This window comes from Diadema antillarum, unplaced genomic scaffold (genome assembly GCF_040938485.1).
Source record: "Diadema antillarum isolate AM-2024a unplaced genomic scaffold, OU_Dant_1.0 seq00000696_RagTag, whole genome shotgun sequence".
NCBI classification, from domain to species: domain Eukaryota; kingdom Metazoa; phylum Echinodermata; class Echinoidea; order Diadematoida; family Diadematidae; genus Diadema; species Diadema antillarum.
In genome coordinates, this window is record NW_027271601.1 from 186,612 (window position 1) to 205,278 (window position 18,667).

The following is an 18,667-nucleotide window of genomic DNA, read 5'->3' on the forward strand; positions in this document are numbered from 1 at the left end:
CAATTTTTTGAAAATGTAATTACACATTGTCCACATGTACTATCTAGACCTATTAGGAGAATCATGCATTATGGCGGAGGCATACCAGTCGCCATAGCGACATTTCTAGTTTCTTTCTTTCTTTCTTTCTTTCTTTTTTTTTTTTGGTCGTACTTCATATTCCTATACTAGGACTCTGATCAGCTGAACTGACAGATTTTGATTTGGTAATACTGAAGATATGAGATCATTCTACATCTTCTTTTGCATATTTAGAAAATTCCCAGATAAGTAAACAAAAAAATAAAAGATTTAAAAAAAAGAGAGGAAGATTTGAGATATGGCTGCAGGTTAATCCAGTAAGAAAGAGTAGATCAGAAGTAAGATGCATGGTTTCAGTATTGTGTTGCCCAATTGTTGATACCCAGAGTAAAGGACTTCGACAGCTGACTGGTCAGGCTCTGATTCACCTTCTAGAGACACAGCGTAAGAAAGAACTACACATGAATGACGCAGAAAAGGCTCTCAGTCACAGACTGCAGGAAGACACACAGAATATTCTTCATCTCCAGGTAAGAACGTTGTCTGATCTTTTCTCTTCACTACTGCTTTCTATCCCTCACATAGCCCTTTATATTCTACCGTCTATACAAGATTGATCCAAAGTAATGTTTGTAATAGCACCGATTATGATGTGTATAAAAGAGCCCCATGGTAATGCTAATAATGAAGATAATTCACAATATTTATATAGCGCATTATCACATGAAATATCTCTTAGTGCTGCACAAGATGTTTCAATAATGATTGTCTTTGTCATATGGTACTTACTTCACTGACGTGCCACTGCAACTTGCTGGGCTGTGCATGATACAGGTAATTATCAGTACTGATTATGGTCATCATTTTCAGATGGAGTATGATCTCATTCTTCCTCTGAGCTGCTACAAAGACAAGGATTTCCGAACGCAGCTGCTAAAGAAACACGTGATTGAGTACTACAAGGCCAAGAAATCTGGGGTCAGAGGTCACGAGGTTTGTCCGCTCAATTGAAGAAAACTTAAGTGCTCATTAACCAGAAAGTATTGGACTTGTGCCACTTGGGTACAAGCTTCAATAATGATGTAATAAAATAATGTAATGAAATTAATTTTCAATAGACCCAAAAGAGTTTAAATGAGGGAGGGAACAATCAAAGAATATTACTGCATTGTAGATACAGTCTAAGATAAAATTCAATGCAAATTTTAAAAGAGCCAACTTTGTCAAACTGTTACGTGTTCACATGAATATTGTTTACTAATTATAGAAGAAATACATGATGTGTTCTATATTCATACAAAGAAAAAATACTTATCTGTTTGAGAATGTGAAATATATGATAATGAACAAAAAACATTTTTTAATTTAGAGAGCTTTGGTAACATTACACTCCTTATGTCTAATACATTGTACATAAAAGCAGAGAATGATAGTACAGGTAATGTGATATTCAACTGATTAAGGTGCAAGTGCAGCTACTTTTTGTAGCCATTTGTTACATGTTTATCAAAGTTTGTTGCAATCAAATAAACATGCAAGATGCATTTGTTGTACAAATTAGCTGTCATAACTCTTTCACATATTCAGTGAGCTTCATTTTGATTACCTGGGTAAGCCTAAGTTTGTGTCCTATGCTCTTATGCAGCAACCATGTTTGGATGAAAGAAAGGCAGGAGAGTTACAGGCTGGTAACTTCATCAGAGTCTTGAGGTTTGCTTCTTTTTACTTTACTATGTTTGAAGTTTATCCAGAGGTAACACAAACAGTAATTCATTTTCTTATGTTTCCACCAGCATGGAATTTTTTTTTCATGAACAAATGATAAGAATATTAGAGTGGCTAGTAGTACATAGTTAATGCATATTTAATGTTTAAGTGTGCATTTGTCCATTGAAAACAAAATTTCATTACAGATTTCAATGAAATCTGATCAAGTTTACTTGGGTAGTTATTGGCCCAACTATGATCATACCTATGTTAATGTACTGTATACGTTGAATATTTCGCAAAGTTTTTAATTTCGCGAATTTCGCGAGTCGGGTGCTATTCGCGAAATTAAAGACACACAAAAATATTGACTCTGATCCCTATGTGAATGTGACGTACACATGTACATTTTCTCTGTTCAATGCAAGACTCCATGATCGCGAATTTAACCACTTGTGAAATTGTCGGGAATTCCCAATTCGCAAAAATTTAGACTCGCGAAAATATATAGCGTATACAGTATTTTAAGCTTGACTTGTCAATTGGCTCAGTTGAAAGTGAACTATGAAAATTATTAGAGACTTTCCCATCATTTTTTCTCTCTTCATTAGATGTTATAATTTCCTGTTAAATAATTTGAAAAATGTAAACGAGTTAATTAAAATGAAGAGTCATCAATGGAGGGCAAGTTATCAGGATTATGGTGATGACTTTTTTTAGTATTCCTATGCATTTAGGGAAAGAACAAGAAGTAATCATTGTAAATAAAAGACTATCAAGGAAATTTCATATATCAGAGTCACAAGCAGCCTTCACTGAAATGAAAGGCCATAATTTGATAATGTGATGTTCAAATGAAAGGACAGAGCCATCCAAATTGAGGCATCATTGCTAGTTGGTGCCACAGTAAGGAATAGAGAGGTGAAACCCTGCAAGCTGTGTGTGTGCCTGGGTCCATTCAGTCCCTGTATTAAGATCAACTGTGACACTTGGCAGTGACATGTAATACAAGGAAACTTAGCAATGGGAAATACATTGTATGTTACATTGTGATGTGGAACATAAGGGGTTGTTTGTAACATTCCAAACTGTCCGCCTTAAGGGTTGAAATATACACTACTGTATGCACGATATATTTCGCTGTGTTTTATTTACACAAGTCGACCGATATTCTCAACACGAATTACTCACCTATTATGTATATATGATACATGACAGATAATGGTAAAGATTTAAATCAAAATAAGACCTGAGATAGGAAAGTTCTGGAATATGCAAATTAATAGCTGTTTATGTCTTGGCCTCACAAGCCTCCCATAGACCTGCACAAAAACTATCCCTATATTTTCTTTTTTAACATGACATTAAGAAAAACAAGAATCCTTCACATCCAATTGTGTTTGTGATTTAGTAATTAGGTAATTAATTTTTTTTTAGACATGGTTGTAGTTGCTAAATTGTCTTCAAATTTGTACAATATTTTTGTGCACAAGGTGAAGAGAGAATTGTCATTGACATCATTACCTGAACTTATCTGTCTATTTATGTTGTGTCCAATTTCACCATTCATTGAAATGTGATGATTCAAAATTCCCTAATTTTCTTAATTCACATTTATGAAACTCTTCCTGTTTTGTTTATTTGTTTCCTCTATTCACTGAGGTCAACCTAATCATGATTTTAAAATTCAATTCATCTCCCTCAGTTATAACTGCCCTTTAGATATTACAAACCCTGGTATACCAAGGAAGGATTTCTATGATATGTTAACATCAATGTACATAATGTATTGACACTAGGTTGGGAGAGTTGTTGGGTGTGTCAGCCAAGGAGCTACAGGGACAGGTAGCTGTTGAAGCAGCCAAGCTAGGGGAAATTGCCAATGCCATGCACCTGTGCAGGTTAGTCCATATACCTGTAATCTTTAACAACACTTATTCATTTTCTCTCTGTTCACTGATTATAGCTGGATATCTTTTTGTTTTGTTCTGATTTGCTTCTTTTTTTTTTTCTCTTTCTCTCTCTCTCTCTCCTTCTCTTCTGTTCAGTAGATGTATTGTAAATTTCTTTGTATTTTGTTGTATTAATGTTAGCACTTTGAATCTCCTTTGAAAAAGGCGCTGCATAAATAGTGGTTATTACTATCTTTATACACTGCTGTACCATAGTCTGACCCTATTGTCTGAAATCTGAATAAACTTCACGTAGTATCTTCATGTAGCTCTGTGTAATTCAGCACAGTAAAGAAAAGAAGGAATGTCAAATTGTTATTGATGTATGGTGGACCACATTAGGAAGAAGGTCTAAAGGTGTAAAATTTAGCATCTTGCTGTCTTTCACATGTTTTAACTTGATGTTCATTAAATCCACTACAAACTTGCCTATTGATAAACCCCATTCTGTCTTGCTACCCTTATTTTATAATCAAAGTCAATATAATTCTTAAGTTTTACCCCCTTCACTAGTGATCTCAAGAGACAACTTCTCTTTGGTACATTTCTTTCACAGAGAGTTGTCTGAACCAGACTGCTCATCAGAAGTAGCTTACACACTGTACAAAGTGAGTCACACAGTCTGCAGTCAGTGGCTTCAAGATCATGGCAGTCCCACAAGTCTTAGCTGCAGTGACCTCATCAAGAACCTTCATAGCCTCATGCAGAAGGCATGTTCATCATGTCATCCAGGTAAAGTATGTGGTTAAGGAATTGATGCTTTCATACAAACAGTCTTGAGCACACACCTGGCATTGCTTTAATAAGTTGTTGTATCTGGTACTGTCAAGAATACCTGTCCTTCATGAATTCTTGAGTGAACAATGTGTAACTGAGCTGTCAAGGTTTACTTGTTTTCTTGCTCCAGATCTCCTACCTGACTGCCTGGATCTGTGTACCAGGCTTCAGTCAATGAGAAGGATCAGTGACCAGTGTGAACATGGGGACTATGATTTCTCTGTCCAGGTGAGGCGATGGGAAGGCTGCGGACCCTGGCATGATTGGTGATGCTGGTTTTGGATAACTTCCAGGATAGAAAATTATGTCAAAAAGTCAACTCCATTTTATGATGGCATCCACCTCCTAATATCTGGGGGAGCAAAGAATATTTGTGCATGATTTAAGCATTCAGGACAACACTACATCAGGGTAATGTGTCACATCTCATTAAAAAATAAAATAAGATACAATGTAAAAATCATGAGAACAGTATACACTGTATGTCTTGAAATGAATGGAAGGATGGGAATTTGATTGGTTAGAACAAAGATCAAAAGTGCAGCTCTTGTATGGTAGTAACAAATGCAAACTTTTGCTATAGTTGAATAACCACACCATCAGAATAGCAAGACAAGACAAAAGCCTCATGATGTTGGAAAGATTTTATTGTCATAGTGGGTGGAGTTTGATGGCTGTATTTGTTTCTGTCTTTACTCTAGTTAGGAGGTGTAGAGAGTAAGAAAGATCCCTATCAGGAATACACCATGGAAGCTTTCTTCAAGGAGGATTCCCTAGTGTTGAACTCCCAAGAAGCCATTCCTTTGGTGGCTCACATGACCATGGCTTGTCAGCCTACCTACAGACCTTTGGAAGCCCCACCCCTTCAGCAAGCGAGAGTGGCAGGGCAGTCAGTGATGGTAGTAGGTGGGTGTCAAAGTTGGCTTGATTTCAGTTGAAATGGAGACAAACTTCTTACATCAGTCATGTCTCATTCTCTGTTTCACAGAGGCATCATTTACAAACTTCTTTTTCTCTCCAATTTTCACTCAGAAGGGAATGTATCTGGCTTAGTATAATGACTGTAAAAGCCTCAACAGTTAATGTCGCCACATGTGACTAACAAAAACACATTGCATGAGTTTGCATTGCATGAAAACCAGTCATAACATTGCATTGACAGTGTGTGCTGTAAGGTATTTTAGGTAAAATGTCCTTAAAACCGAGTGAGTGTGTAGCCTACATGTGATCTGTGAATGTGATAGTGTCTAGCTAACCAGGTATGACTTTTCACTGACAGAGTCTAAAGAGAGTGATGAGAAAGATTTGGATGAAACACAAGTGAGTCATGTGACCAGCATTGGTCAGTCCACCAACCTTCTCTACCAATATCTGAGAGAGCACAACCAATGTGAGCTGGCCTTTCATGTCATCATGGAGTCGCTGGCCTCTAGTCTTGTTCATCTCGCAGCAAATAATCTGCCTAATCCTCAGGAGAATCAGGTGAGTTGTTCATGTGCAAAGCCATCGCCTTTTAACCTCTTGAAGACGAGTCCCAAGAATACTCGGGCTGGTGTCTGTGGGAAATGCATGTTATAGAAAAATCAGCCTATCCTCAATGGGTTAAATTTGGATATAGATACTTCATGCTTACTAAAATGCAAATTAACAAGTTGTCTTGGAGTTATGAACACATACTTGTCCTTAAAAGGTTTTGATTTTACTTTGTTGCTTTTGTTTCTATGACTACCCACACTGCAACGAAGTTCAATGTTGTGAGAGTAATATGTGTAAAGAGATATCTATCAGCAATGTTAGCTGAAGTACTTGAGAGAAATGAAAGGAAATATGTGACCCGCTACAACAAAAGGATCCTAAAGTCGCTGGCGGTTGACCCGAGAAAATCGAGATTGAAGTCAGATCATCAAAATCCGTCAAAACGTTCGGATTTCTGTTTTTGACATAATTTTGTAGTTGAATGTATCTTCTATCATCTTTTCAAAGCTAAATGATCAACGGAAAGCCCAAAAAATAGCGTTTTTCTGGGCCTTGATTTTCCGACTTTCACCGAAAAGAAACATGTCCGAAGATTTGGATTTAGCGCCGCAGCTAGACTCCGCCCCTAGCAACGAGGGAGTGATCTCATTGGTCAGTGCGTGGCATCCTGGTCACTGATTGGTCATGCGTAGACCGCTGGCGCTAAGCTGGAATGAACATCGCGGAGGTTGCTAGGAGCGTACCTTCTATTGTCAAACGGTGAAAACTGTTTTGCATCCCCTTGATCATGATAGCATCGGAAGGAAAACTTTGAAGGCGGTTTTCTCGAAACGCTGATTTCCTAAAGCAATCGACATGTGCTAATAAAATCATCGACATCTCCACAACGGAGTACTTTTATGAGTCATGTTTTATGTGACATTAAAGTGGAAGAGTAAGGGAATAATGTCATGTCATTTTCAGAAAATTGTCCTCCCCCGACTTTCGGATCCTTTTGTTGCAGCAGGTCACATATGAGATATAAAATGTTATGATAATGATGCCAAATCCAGAGTGTTTCACATAGTTGTTTGTTTAGTGTTTTCATGCAAACAGTGCAATCTTGGGCCACCACCATGTAAATAGAGTGGTGATGGTGATAAATGCAAACCCATGATGCTTTTATGTCATCTGCTCCTCCCTCTCAGGTCAAGCAAGAAGCTATAAGAAGAGACATTCAGAAGACTGCACAAATGGTCCAGCTGGCAAAGCAAAGCATCACAGATCTGGCTGCAGCTCTGCTCAATAAGGTAAGAATTCACAAGACAAATGAAAACCACAAGCATTACTCTGTGAGTGGAATGGACTTTTGGGACATGATAATATGAAACAACAAAAGATGAAACAACCTTGCTGCAAAGTCATCGTCTCAAAACAGAAATTACTGTTTACATCTTACAGTGTCCTGCACCATGTTCATAAAGTGTACAGCACACATCTAAAACATCACAAAACATAATTTTTAGAATGGTTTGAGGCAATTAGAAAGCAATAATTTTTTTTTGTCTATTATACTCCAATTTTACCGTCTTCAATCTACGGAATTGGTGTCATTTACCATTGAAGATTAACCCTAAAAACACTGGGCTATTTTGGTAGCTCGAAAGACTTGGGGGGGGGGGGGGCGCCTCAAGGGCCCCCCCCCCCCCCCCAAGATCTCGGCCGTGGATCGCGCGATCGCCGCGGAACTTTGCACAATGGTAGTGTGCGATGTAATCTACAAGATTGTGTTTTTAAATTTTAGAAAATAGTCTTCTTTTATTTTATTTTGATTAATTATGATAATTTATGCGAGAAATCAGAATCTTTCATCTAAATCAGTAAATAAAGCTCCAAAAGTGCTCATTTTTGGTATAATTATTCTTTGTGGCATTCTTAGCAAATGTACTTGAAAAAAAAATTCGGTATCAAAATTAATTTCTTATTTATTTTATTGTTTCATGAATTTCTTATGTATTTCTTTGTTTTTTCGACTTTTTGTTTTTGTTGTTTTTTGTAACAAAATTTGTCACAGACACTTTTTGAAGCATAATACTCCTAAAACAAACTAATTTTAGCCATTGAGAGTAAAAATAAGCATATTTATATGAACCATGCGAAAAAACTCAATTTGCATTGACTTTGTACACAAAATCACATTTTTTAGCCATATTTGGCCTTACGTGCATGTACATAGAGTCATGTAACTTCAGAACCGTACCCCCAGGCGTCACAAATTTGGTGTCAAAATGTGCGGGAAACTCAAAAGAAAAAAGTCATGACGCATCGCAGCGAGAGCATTGCGTGTTGCAGAGTAATCGTGCGAAATGTCGAGGGGGGGGGGGCCTCCGAGGCGCCCCCCCCAGTGCAGTTAGGGTTAAGATGGATTCAGGCTGAGCAAGTTTCCTTATTTAGGAACAAGTACAACTGAACTAGGAGTCTCGTATGTAGCTGCCAAATGATACTGTTAACACCCTGCAGTTTTGGAAGCATGTCATGTCAAATATTGAAGTACTCTCATTTCCTTTCATTTTTACTTATTTATTATTCTTTTTACCACCCATGCCTGCTGCAGATTTTCAGCTGCAAGAATGTGGACAAATTCCAAGCCCTGTGTTTCCTGTCCATCCTCCCTGCCAAGGTTGCTGTGGATCAGATCAAGAAGCTCGTCTACAATGCTGGACAGAACTATCAAAGGATCATTGTAAGTTCATTGAACCCACTAAAGGGGATAATTTTCATCCAACAAACCCAGTACAGATGACTGATCAGTTTCAGGAAACTTGGTCTTCAAATCTTACAAGTGTATTGATCCCATTTTATCTGCAGCTCTCACAGAATAGTTTAGCTTCTGACCTCTGTGTGGCTTGAAGAGGAAGAGTGTGACAATAATTTGGTATGACATCACAAGTATTTACTTACCAGCCACCATGTGTTAACTAGTTGTTAACATTTTTGAGAATGTACTCTTTCTTTCAAAGTTACTGGAATCCTGCTTTGTACGATTCTTCTGACAAAGACTTAGCAAGCAGCTGAGTGAATGCACTACCAGTTCTTTACTCATATCTGAGTTACTCATCATCACACATTGCAAATATCAGCAACCTGTAGCCTCCCTACAACAGGTCTTGTCAGACTTTGTACAAGTCATGTTAGAAGTACAATTCAGCTAGTAAACTGATCATTACAATACAATATGGGCTGATTAGTTTACACTCCCTTTAGGAGAGGGATTTTCCTCTGATATTGTTTTCAGACTATTTTCCTCTGATATTGTTTTCAGGCTATTGCCCTGGTTGGCTGTGAGCTGGCTAAGCTGAATGCTGACAGCAGGATGCTAGGAGTTTTCCAGCAACTCAACACCAATGCCTGCTGGGGAGACCGTCTCCTCAAGATCAAGGTGAGCATCTCTTCTTTCCTCGAGTGACACCATTGTTCTGCTAATTGTCCTGATGATGATAAACATGAGAAAGATTTAAGTAAATATGTTTTTATCACCAGAATAGGTGAGATAGCAGTGCAGTTGTGTACAGATATTGCATCACAATGATTAATCTCTGGGTTTTCATTTCTACTTGAAATCCTCAGATATCCTTCAAGGAGGCCTTCAACAGTGCAGAGAAGAAGCGGCTGCTGCTACCACAGCTCATCACCCACCCACAGACAGGACTCGATCTCATTACAGATTACTGCAGGTATATTCACTTGACTCACACTATGTGACAACAAAGAACATGTTAGGAGTTCAGTACAAATGGAGTCACCAGAAGACAGTATTTTGATTCAACATACACAACTTATTAGAAAGTTATAAGGTAGTCATAATAGCATCCAAACAGCAAATGATAATGGAAAACACATTTCAAACATCCCTCACCTGGTACATTGCCTTTGTACAGAGATTTCAACATGGATGAAAAACAGGCACTGTTGATGTACATTCGCCTACTCCTGTTCCCGGATGACAGTATGCCAGAAGGTGGACACAGCACTCAACCCAAATCTCTGGATGAGAAGGTTATCATGTCAGCAGCAACAATGTGTATGAGCACGAGAAGCTCAGCCTTGTTCACTATGCTCAAGGAGAATCTTGACAAGGTAGCTGACATTCTTTCTGTTATTTACTACTGACAAATGTTGTCAGAACTATATGATGGACATCAATTACACATTTTGTGTATTTACCAGAAAAGTTTGACTTCAAAGTCACTTTGAGAAATGTGTTTTCAGTGAGTACCCATGGCAAGTCATTCCTTCACAATATCATTGTTGACTGATTGCATCTGACATCTTTTTTTTTTTTTTTTTTTTGGTATATTTGATATTGGCTTGCATTTTGAGGAATGTCAGAATTTATTGCAAAGGGTTGTGATGGCAGATTGTTGGTGACACCTGTTAGCCAGGGTAATGATTAGCAAAGAAATGAATGCCCAATGAACTGGCAGTATTTATAGTAACTCTTATCATGTTTTTTTGCAAAGAGGGATATCAAGTATAAATGATAATTTGTGATGTCTTCATTATTTTGCTAAGATCGATTGCTACGACTATGAGAGACTTCAGATTGTGCTGAAAATCATAAAGATGAGTGGCCTGGACTTGACAGATCAGACACAATCAACTCAAGTTGTGAGTAAACTCATTGGTCCATTTGATTAAGTTATGACTATGATACATAGAAAGATAAGAAAGAGTGTGTGATGAGATATTGCAAAGTATTTAAAGTCCATTCACATATTATCACATAAGAGTGATTCTGGGCGTACATCTAAGTAGGAAAGAAAGTCATAATTTACTAATATTTAGATATTTGTGACACTGCACCTCAAAACAAACAAAAAGTCGCCAGACATGAATTTTTAGTCAAGACCATATTCTAAAAGAGGAGACTTTAAGCTTTAAAATGATGTATAACTCAAATCAAATGGACTCTCCTAACCTATCTAAATATTGGAAAGAAAGCACAAACTCAGGAAAAGTATGAACTGAGAAAAGAGGCTCTGAAGTACAGTGTCTATTCAAGCGCTTAATCTTTACCAAACCGTGCTGGCTGTGCGATGATTGGGACGAAAAAAAAGGAAGTAAAACACCAGAGTAACAACAATGAAGAGATTATCAGATTAAACTGAAATTGAGCATGCCTCATTAACACATTCTGTCCATATTTAATGCCAACTTTCAAAGCAGTAGCACTATCCTTTCAAAAGTTATTAGAGTTGAAAGTGAAGAGTGTGGACAAGGTTTGTCAGAAATGAAAAAAGGATTCTAAAGACACACCTAATCACACTATTCTACCAAAAATGTTCGAGATAAACTGCTAAAAAAACACACCTTCCTGCCTGTTTTACGATATCAAATTTTAGCATAATGTAAAAGAAGACCCACTCTTTCAGAAAATATGAAAAAGTCAAGTTCGACTAGGTTGACCCATTTCACTTATTTTCAGTCCTCATGCAAAATCAGTGTGTGCGACTTTATGTTCGTTTTGAGGTGCACGGTCACATTTTGTCTTTCTTTGATGTACATCTGTAGGTATACAAATGGTCTTGTAATAAAATGCCTCTGTGCAGTCGAGTTACTACCCATTGTTGAAAGGTATCTCCATTGAATACTAGCTATATCTGGCAGCATGTTACAGTTTGAGTCCAAAAGACAGGTTGAAATACACTTGGAGATCTCATCGGCAGGCAATAAGGTGGTAGTATCTAAATGCATGTCACATAAATTAGACACCTATTATTCAAATGGGAGAAATGAAACATGTTGCCGCAGTGCCCAGTGCATAGTAATTGTCTGTGAAGAGATTTGAACTTTTACTTTGTCCAGTTCTTGTTCCTCAAAAGAACAGGTTTGATGAGCAGAAATGATTCAATTTACAGGCAATGTAGAATTGCCAACACATTGTGGGCAGAGTGAGCTAGATTTTCATCCAAGGGAGGATGTGGCATATGGACATTCATCTCCATCGCTTACATGTCATGAAACTTGTCATATTGCTTTTTACTCTATTGTATCAGGGTTTGGAGTTACTTGACTACCTCAACACTTACAGGCGCACCAAGCCACCTTCAGATTATGAACTCTCATTCCAGCAAAGTCAGGAGGAAGAAGGGGTATGGACATACTTTTACATGGAAGCTTTCACCCTAGTGTCTCTCACTTCACTAATGTGTTGACATGTCAGTGCATTTCATGACGATCTTATGTAGCCAAGAAACGAAAGGAATGCAGCTGCTTTCAAATTTCATTGAACAACTGTGGGTAACTCCCTTCAGGATGAATTGTTAAAAATGTAAAATGACTATTTATCCTGTAATGATTTAAACATGTTAATAAATTTGAAATAAATTATAATGTACTGGTAAAGAATTGTATTGTTAATTATCACTGTTTCTAGCTTCTTTACAACTTTTAATGAGCAAGAGATGTCTTCTGAATGTCTGATTAAGCAGCCTACTGATCAAGAATTATAAGCTTCCATCACAAAGAGCTTTTACTCTGTCATCTGCTCAGGACAAAAGGTAATTAGAGATCACTTCAAACTATGCTGCTTCAGCATGGTTTTTGTGAATTATTGGTGTGTTGTCAAGAGAGTTCCACAGGTTACCATGTACAAATATAGTATTCTGTATTTTTGTGTTTATTCCTTTGAATAGATATTCAGATACTTACCCAGGTGTATTCCATTTGACAAACTCCTTATTACATTCTAGACATCCGTTGTCCATTGAACAAGTCTAGTTCGACATAAAAGTTATGTCAGTTAAAGTGCCCAAAGGTATGACATTTCCCATTACAATATATTAATTACATTTCTTCAACAAAGCATTGAGACCAACTTTTGTTCATTACAGTTTACAGATGTAACTGTACTGATTTGAGTTATCAGTTTTCCTCTTTAGTGTGGTTTGAAATCTTTGTATCAAAGCTATGTAGCTACATATTGTATGTTTTGGGCTTCTTCTTTTTCATTCCTGTCAGGGTATGCTGAGCAGCAAGCCACTGTCACCTCTCTCCAAAACCAGACTACCATTCCATCCACTGATTAAAGGAGGACAGTGGAAGATTCTATGTAAGTTCATACAGACCTTCCAACCATGGTAAATTTAGAAGAGAGAATCTGAATTTTGACCATTCCCAGCTCTTGTGTCAATAGGAGTTTCTTATTTTTCCTAATGATTTTACTACACACTGCTCTTTCTTTCCTACTTTTGAGCCAAACCATCCCTATTTTTTAGTTAGAAAGGTTGGGAAGTCTGGTTGATATCACTGTCATGAATGACAGGCAAGTTTCTGTAATTCACTGTACTATATTTGTGAGGAATATTTCTCGAGGACACTTAAACACAATATCATTCCTAGGGAGTGTCTTTTCCCTTCATTTCATTCCCTTTCATGAAGATATATGTTTTCTTCATGTAGAAGTTGGTTGGCTCCAAAAGAGGGAAAAGATAGATTAAAAACTATCAACAAAAACTTGTTCTTTAGCTTTCAGTCTGCACTTTCCAATAAGATGATTGAAAAACTTTGTATGTTTATACTTTCAGCTCGTGAGCTTCATGAAGATACAGTGGAGCAGATACTTCCCATTGCAGAACTACTCAAGGTAAACTTGCCTTCAAAGGGTAGGAACTACCCAAGGTAAACTTGCATTAAAGGGTAGGAACTACTCAAGGTAAACATCTTCCAAAAGATAGGAGCTATTCTTGACATACTTTTCTTAAAGGGTAAAAACTATTCAAGGTACACTTCTGGCAAAAGGTAAGAATTACTCAAGGTAAATTTCCTTCAAAGGGTAGGAATTACGAAAGGTAAACTTCTTCCAAAATATAGGAACTACTCATACAATTTACTCTTCTTTTTTTTTCAAAGAGTTAAAGCTACTCAAGATAGACGTCTCTCAAAGGGTAGGAATTATTCAAGATAAACTTAAGGGGTAGGAACAACTCAAGGTAAACTTCTCTCAATTTCAGAAATTACTCGTGTAGACTTCCTTCAAAGAGTAGGAACTCTTCAAGGTAAACTTTTGCCAGGACAGAAATCTGAAATTGTGTCATATTCCTTTGACTTTTCCTTCTTTTCTTTTCTTTTTTATCTGTGGGTGTATGTGTGTGTTTGATATCTTTCTAAATATATTTAGTATGCTGGTGTGTTTCTTGGTGTATCATGTTGACGGTTACTTTGATTTAAAAAGCATTAAAAAAACAACAACACTGTTTTCCTTTCTTCCATTTCATGACTGGAACTTGTGTGATAAGTAAATGCCTTCACTTCAGTTAATAGTATGTAGCATTTATATTTGATAGGTGTTAATTGAAGGTGTAGTACATTGCTCTTGTTAGTCTGTTATAAGCTAAAGTTGTTTAAGCATGTGAAAGAAGATTTCATTGTCATAAGGATTCTGTTGTACCCCCCATACAGCTTTCCACTGACCAGCTCTATGTGACAGCTATCCAGAACATTATCAAGACTCATCAACAGGCTCAAAGGGACCTGACATCAGGTAAGAATAACACACCATGTTTTGAAGTTTATTACACTGGCATCTTTTAGTCAGTGTAGACTTTTTTTTCATATCTCCTCTCCCTACCATGTTTAAGCCAAGACTATTAGATTCTCATGTCTTTGCTGCTAACATTCCCGAGACCCATGTAGTCTGCTAACATTCACAAGACCCATGTAGTCTGCCATAAAGCAGGTCATTGCCACCTCGATGAGAACATAGAATGACATTTAACAAACTTAGCTGCAATTTAACAAAAAAAGGAGAGAGAGAGAAAAAGCTGTAGGCCAGGAGCCTTTGTACAACTGTCCGTTACTTTGAGTTTAGATTGAAAGTTAATCAGCTGAACAAAATAACACTTCAATATTGGATTTCTCATTTGTAATATTTGTCATTTCATGTTTTGTTTGTGTTTATATGTATGTTTGTGCTCAAATGTGCCAGGTGGTCAAGACCAATGCAACCCAATCCAGATGTCCAGAAGGGTTGATCTTGACACACTAAATACCGTCAAGAATCTGCTACTTAAGGTGCAACATCCAGAGATGGCCGTAGCAACAGCCAGGTTCATCGCCAAGGAGCTTCCTTCTGGTTAGTCAAACAAATGTTTCAAATAACAGTCATTCACTGGAAGAATTTTATTCAAAGCATTTCAAATTGGTCATGGCAGTAATGTGATGATATATAATATAGGTTGCAGTATCATTGAAAGATTGAGAGTGCTGTATACAATTTGTACTTCAATGTCTTTTGTCCTCTGTTACAGGCAAGGAGAAGGTGATGGCACTAAAGATCTGTGTGCTTCTGGCCCAACGATGGAAAGCACTATGTGAGGAAGGTGTAAGTATACCAAGCTGAAATAGCTGGCCATCTTTCATAGATGGCAATAGTTCCTGCGTAGACACTCGTGTTATGAAAGAGTGATAAACCTTTAGTTTAAAACTTATTTGTGGTAGTTGTCAAAGTATTCATAGCATAACTCAAATCTAACTGAATCTGATATTTGTCTTCTGTATGTCCTCGTTATACAGTATGTTATATTGTATTTTGATAATACTCTCATTCTCTAGTAAGTCTGTCATAGCAGCCATGTAAACTCGTCATGTCAAAGAAAAAAAAATCATTTGAGAATAAAGGACAGATGTTCTCCATCTTATGGTTTAATTTACTGTTTTGCAGTAGAAGTGAGTTAACATGCATTTTAGCAGTCTTTGTGTCATGTGATCTTGCAGACAGCTGAGAATCAGAAGGCTTCCACAATGCACAAACGACTGACAGTGGAGCACCGAGCAGTGAGTACAGAGGAGATTTTACACAGACATGGCCTAGCAGAGCTCCCCTACACACAGATGATTGCTACCCCTGCTAAACTCATCTTTGCCTTGTATGAACACTCCAGCATTGAGAGCAGGATGCAGGGCTATCAACTTGATGCTCCAGGTTGGCATAGCAACAAAGACTTGCACAAATATCTCTATCACTCTGACAGAAATTATTTATGAATCTAGACATGTGTTATGTCATTTCATATCTCTGATACTATATTCAAGTTGATATTCCTCGTCAGCCATTACTAAAATGTAAAAACCTGGACTTAAAAAAAAAAGAAAAAAAAAAGAGAGATCTGTAGTAAATGACTTGTGGCATATTGTGTGCACCTGTCAGTCAAAATATATATTTGTAAGTGAAAATAGATGCAAGAAATATTATTATGATGTAAAGCACATTTCACCAGCACCATTCAATATTTGACAAATTTGTTGAAAAGAAAACAATACAAAATAGGTTTTGAAGTCCATATTTGTTTGGCTTTGCTAGCATGTGTATGAAGGTGATCGTTATGCTACCTTCTGAATAAATTCAAGAAGGGCCCTCCATGACCAACCAAAGAATGTCCTGTTTTGTAATGAAAGTGCACAAGAAACTCATATGTGCTGACCTGTGCTGACTTCAGCCTAAAAATATCAATCAACTTTATTTGTCTGATTCTATCGTTCAGTTTTATTGCGTATAATGATGCAGCAGAGTTTGCCGTGTGTCTGTGTGCAAGAAATTGATACATGCATTTTTAATCAATATTAAAAGTGTTCAAAATAACAATTCTCCAATATTACTTACTTTGTACCCTACCAGCACTTACCTATCCCCATATAAAACCAGGACTCGCTTTCATTAGAACATGATTTCTTAGGTATTTCCTTCGTTATTATAATGAATAGATAGGGATGGATCATAGTTATTAAGAATGTATAAATGTGAATTCAAGTATCAAAACTTGTATTACAAACTTCTCTGATGAATTTTTGATTTATTTTGTAAGATATCAATTGTGCCGCTGATGAGATTGCCCAGATCAACAACTGTAATCTAGACCGGATTAGAGCCCAACTGGTGGAAAAGTGGATACCACAGCCTGTCGACGACAAACAAGATGAAACAGTGAGATACAATGCATGATTTCAAGTTTGATACTAGATCTAGTGTTTGTGCTATTATAACTTTGGCACCAGTGATAATCCCAAATGTGACATAAGTTAATGTGGTCTGTTGACCTGAATGTTATGACATATTCAGTGTAGGTAATGTCGGGGCTGGTGTTGAGTGTCATTTGCTGAACCTGAGCACTAGGGTTCTTGTTGGCACTTTGTGTGCTTTTTCCCCATTGCCTAATCGGGGATGAGGAGGGGGGTGGTAGCAGAGCCCCCAAAGACTTTTAATACTGGTAATGATACTGTATTTTGGTGTTGTTTTTTCCTGCAGATACCTGTTTAGGGGAAAGGAAGCAATTGTTATTTATTGCAGTTTCTGCTAGTGACCCTATTGGGCCCCCTATTGAAATTTAAACCTTGCATTATTTTCCTCAAAGTGTATGATGAGATTTGGCAGGAATCATCCTTAGTGGTAGGGAATGCAGCATTATTTAAGATGTTTAACATGGTCCCCATGGCAGCATGCAATCAGATGAACTTCATCCTCACCCCCCCCCCCCCCCCCCACTTATTTATACTACCATTCTTATTTACCTACGTATTTCAGTTTAGATATCACTATCTTTGAATAACAGTAGTTGTCATGATCAATATTGATTAACTTTTCCCCTAAGAGTATGTGTGTATCATTCTGGTGCTTGGTGTAAAGAGGAGATCACCGAGTGCTCCTTTACTGAAGCAGTTACACTGGCTCCCCATCAAAGAGTGTATCGATTTCAAACTAGCCCTTCTTGTCTACAAGTGCATGATGAATACCGCTCCCCAATACCTATCCAACCTACTAACCACCCCTACAGCCTCCAGATATCAACTCCGGTCATAAAATGATAAGACAGTCCTACAAATCCCACAAGCAAAATCCAAAGCTTTCGAATGTACATTTTCATATGCTGGATCTGTTGTCTGGAACGCTCTACCAAAACAGCTCCGCCTATGTGATTCAGAAGTAATGTTAGAAGGAAACTCAAGACTGAACTGTTTCAATTGTAATTACGATGTTCCTATACTTTGTGAATATTGTATGTTGATGTATGTACAGTGCTTTGATCAGGTCCTGTAAAAGCGCTCAATAAGAAATAGTTATTATTATTATTATTGTTGTTGTTATTATTGTTGTTGTTGTTGTTATTATTGTTATTATTATCATTATTATTATTCTTTTTTACCTCTGTGTGTACAAATGTATTATCCCTTATTAAACTGACAGAATATCAGTTCTGAGAGAGAACATGCGTATTATTCTTTTTGATCTGTGAGAGAATGTGCGTATCATTCTTCATGACCTCTGAGAGGATGTGCATATTATACTTTTTGACCTGTGAGATACTGTATGTATCATTCTTTTTAGCCTCTGAGAGAATGTGTGTATCATTCTTTTTAACCTCTGAGAGGAAGTGTGTATCATTCTTTTTAGTCTCAGAGAGAATGTGTGTATCATTCTTTTTTGTCTCTGAGAGAATGTATGTATCATTCTTTTTAGCCTCTGAGAGAATGTGTGCATTATTCTTTTTAACCTCTTAGAGAATGTATGTATCATTCTTTTTAGTCTCAGAGAGAATGTATGTATGATTTTCTTTGACAGACTATGAACTTTTCCTTCGGATCACTTGCTGAAGATGAAATATCAGAGGGAGAACAAAGTTTGATGAGGTGAGTGTGCTTTCGAGTCATCCCTGGAATGGAGATAATCCCACATTACAGAGTGCACAGTTATCAACTAACAA

At 37.2% G+C, this 18,667-nt stretch overlaps 1 protein-coding gene across 1 annotated transcript in view; it reads left to right on the forward strand.

Moving 5' to 3' along the window:
* The window catches only part of LOC139737584 (kinetochore-associated protein 1-like), a 46,336-nt gene that overhangs the window by 15,873 nt on the left and 11,796 nt on the right, over positions 1-18,667 (forward strand). Inside the window, exons 17-39 of the mRNA XM_071648266.1 lie at positions 408-551; positions 892-1,014; positions 1,667-1,731; positions 3,528-3,629; positions 4,237-4,412; positions 4,588-4,685; positions 5,159-5,363; positions 5,737-5,952; positions 7,134-7,222; positions 8,527-8,655; positions 9,235-9,351; positions 9,540-9,646; positions 9,851-10,049; positions 10,485-10,580; positions 11,969-12,064; positions 12,933-13,023; positions 13,499-13,557; positions 14,373-14,454; positions 14,899-15,045; positions 15,221-15,294; positions 15,687-15,894; positions 16,775-16,893; positions 18,526-18,593. Of these exons, the coding sequence (XP_071504367.1) occupies positions 408-551; positions 892-1,014; positions 1,667-1,731; positions 3,528-3,629; positions 4,237-4,412; positions 4,588-4,685; positions 5,159-5,363; positions 5,737-5,952; positions 7,134-7,222; positions 8,527-8,655; positions 9,235-9,351; positions 9,540-9,646; positions 9,851-10,049; positions 10,485-10,580; positions 11,969-12,064; positions 12,933-13,023; positions 13,499-13,557; positions 14,373-14,454; positions 14,899-15,045; positions 15,221-15,294; positions 15,687-15,894; positions 16,775-16,893; positions 18,526-18,593 (2,810 nt within the window). The remainder of the gene's footprint in view (positions 1-407; positions 552-891; positions 1,015-1,666; positions 1,732-3,527; positions 3,630-4,236; positions 4,413-4,587; positions 4,686-5,158; positions 5,364-5,736; positions 5,953-7,133; positions 7,223-8,526; positions 8,656-9,234; positions 9,352-9,539; positions 9,647-9,850; positions 10,050-10,484; positions 10,581-11,968; positions 12,065-12,932; positions 13,024-13,498; positions 13,558-14,372; positions 14,455-14,898; positions 15,046-15,220; positions 15,295-15,686; positions 15,895-16,774; positions 16,894-18,525; positions 18,594-18,667) is intronic.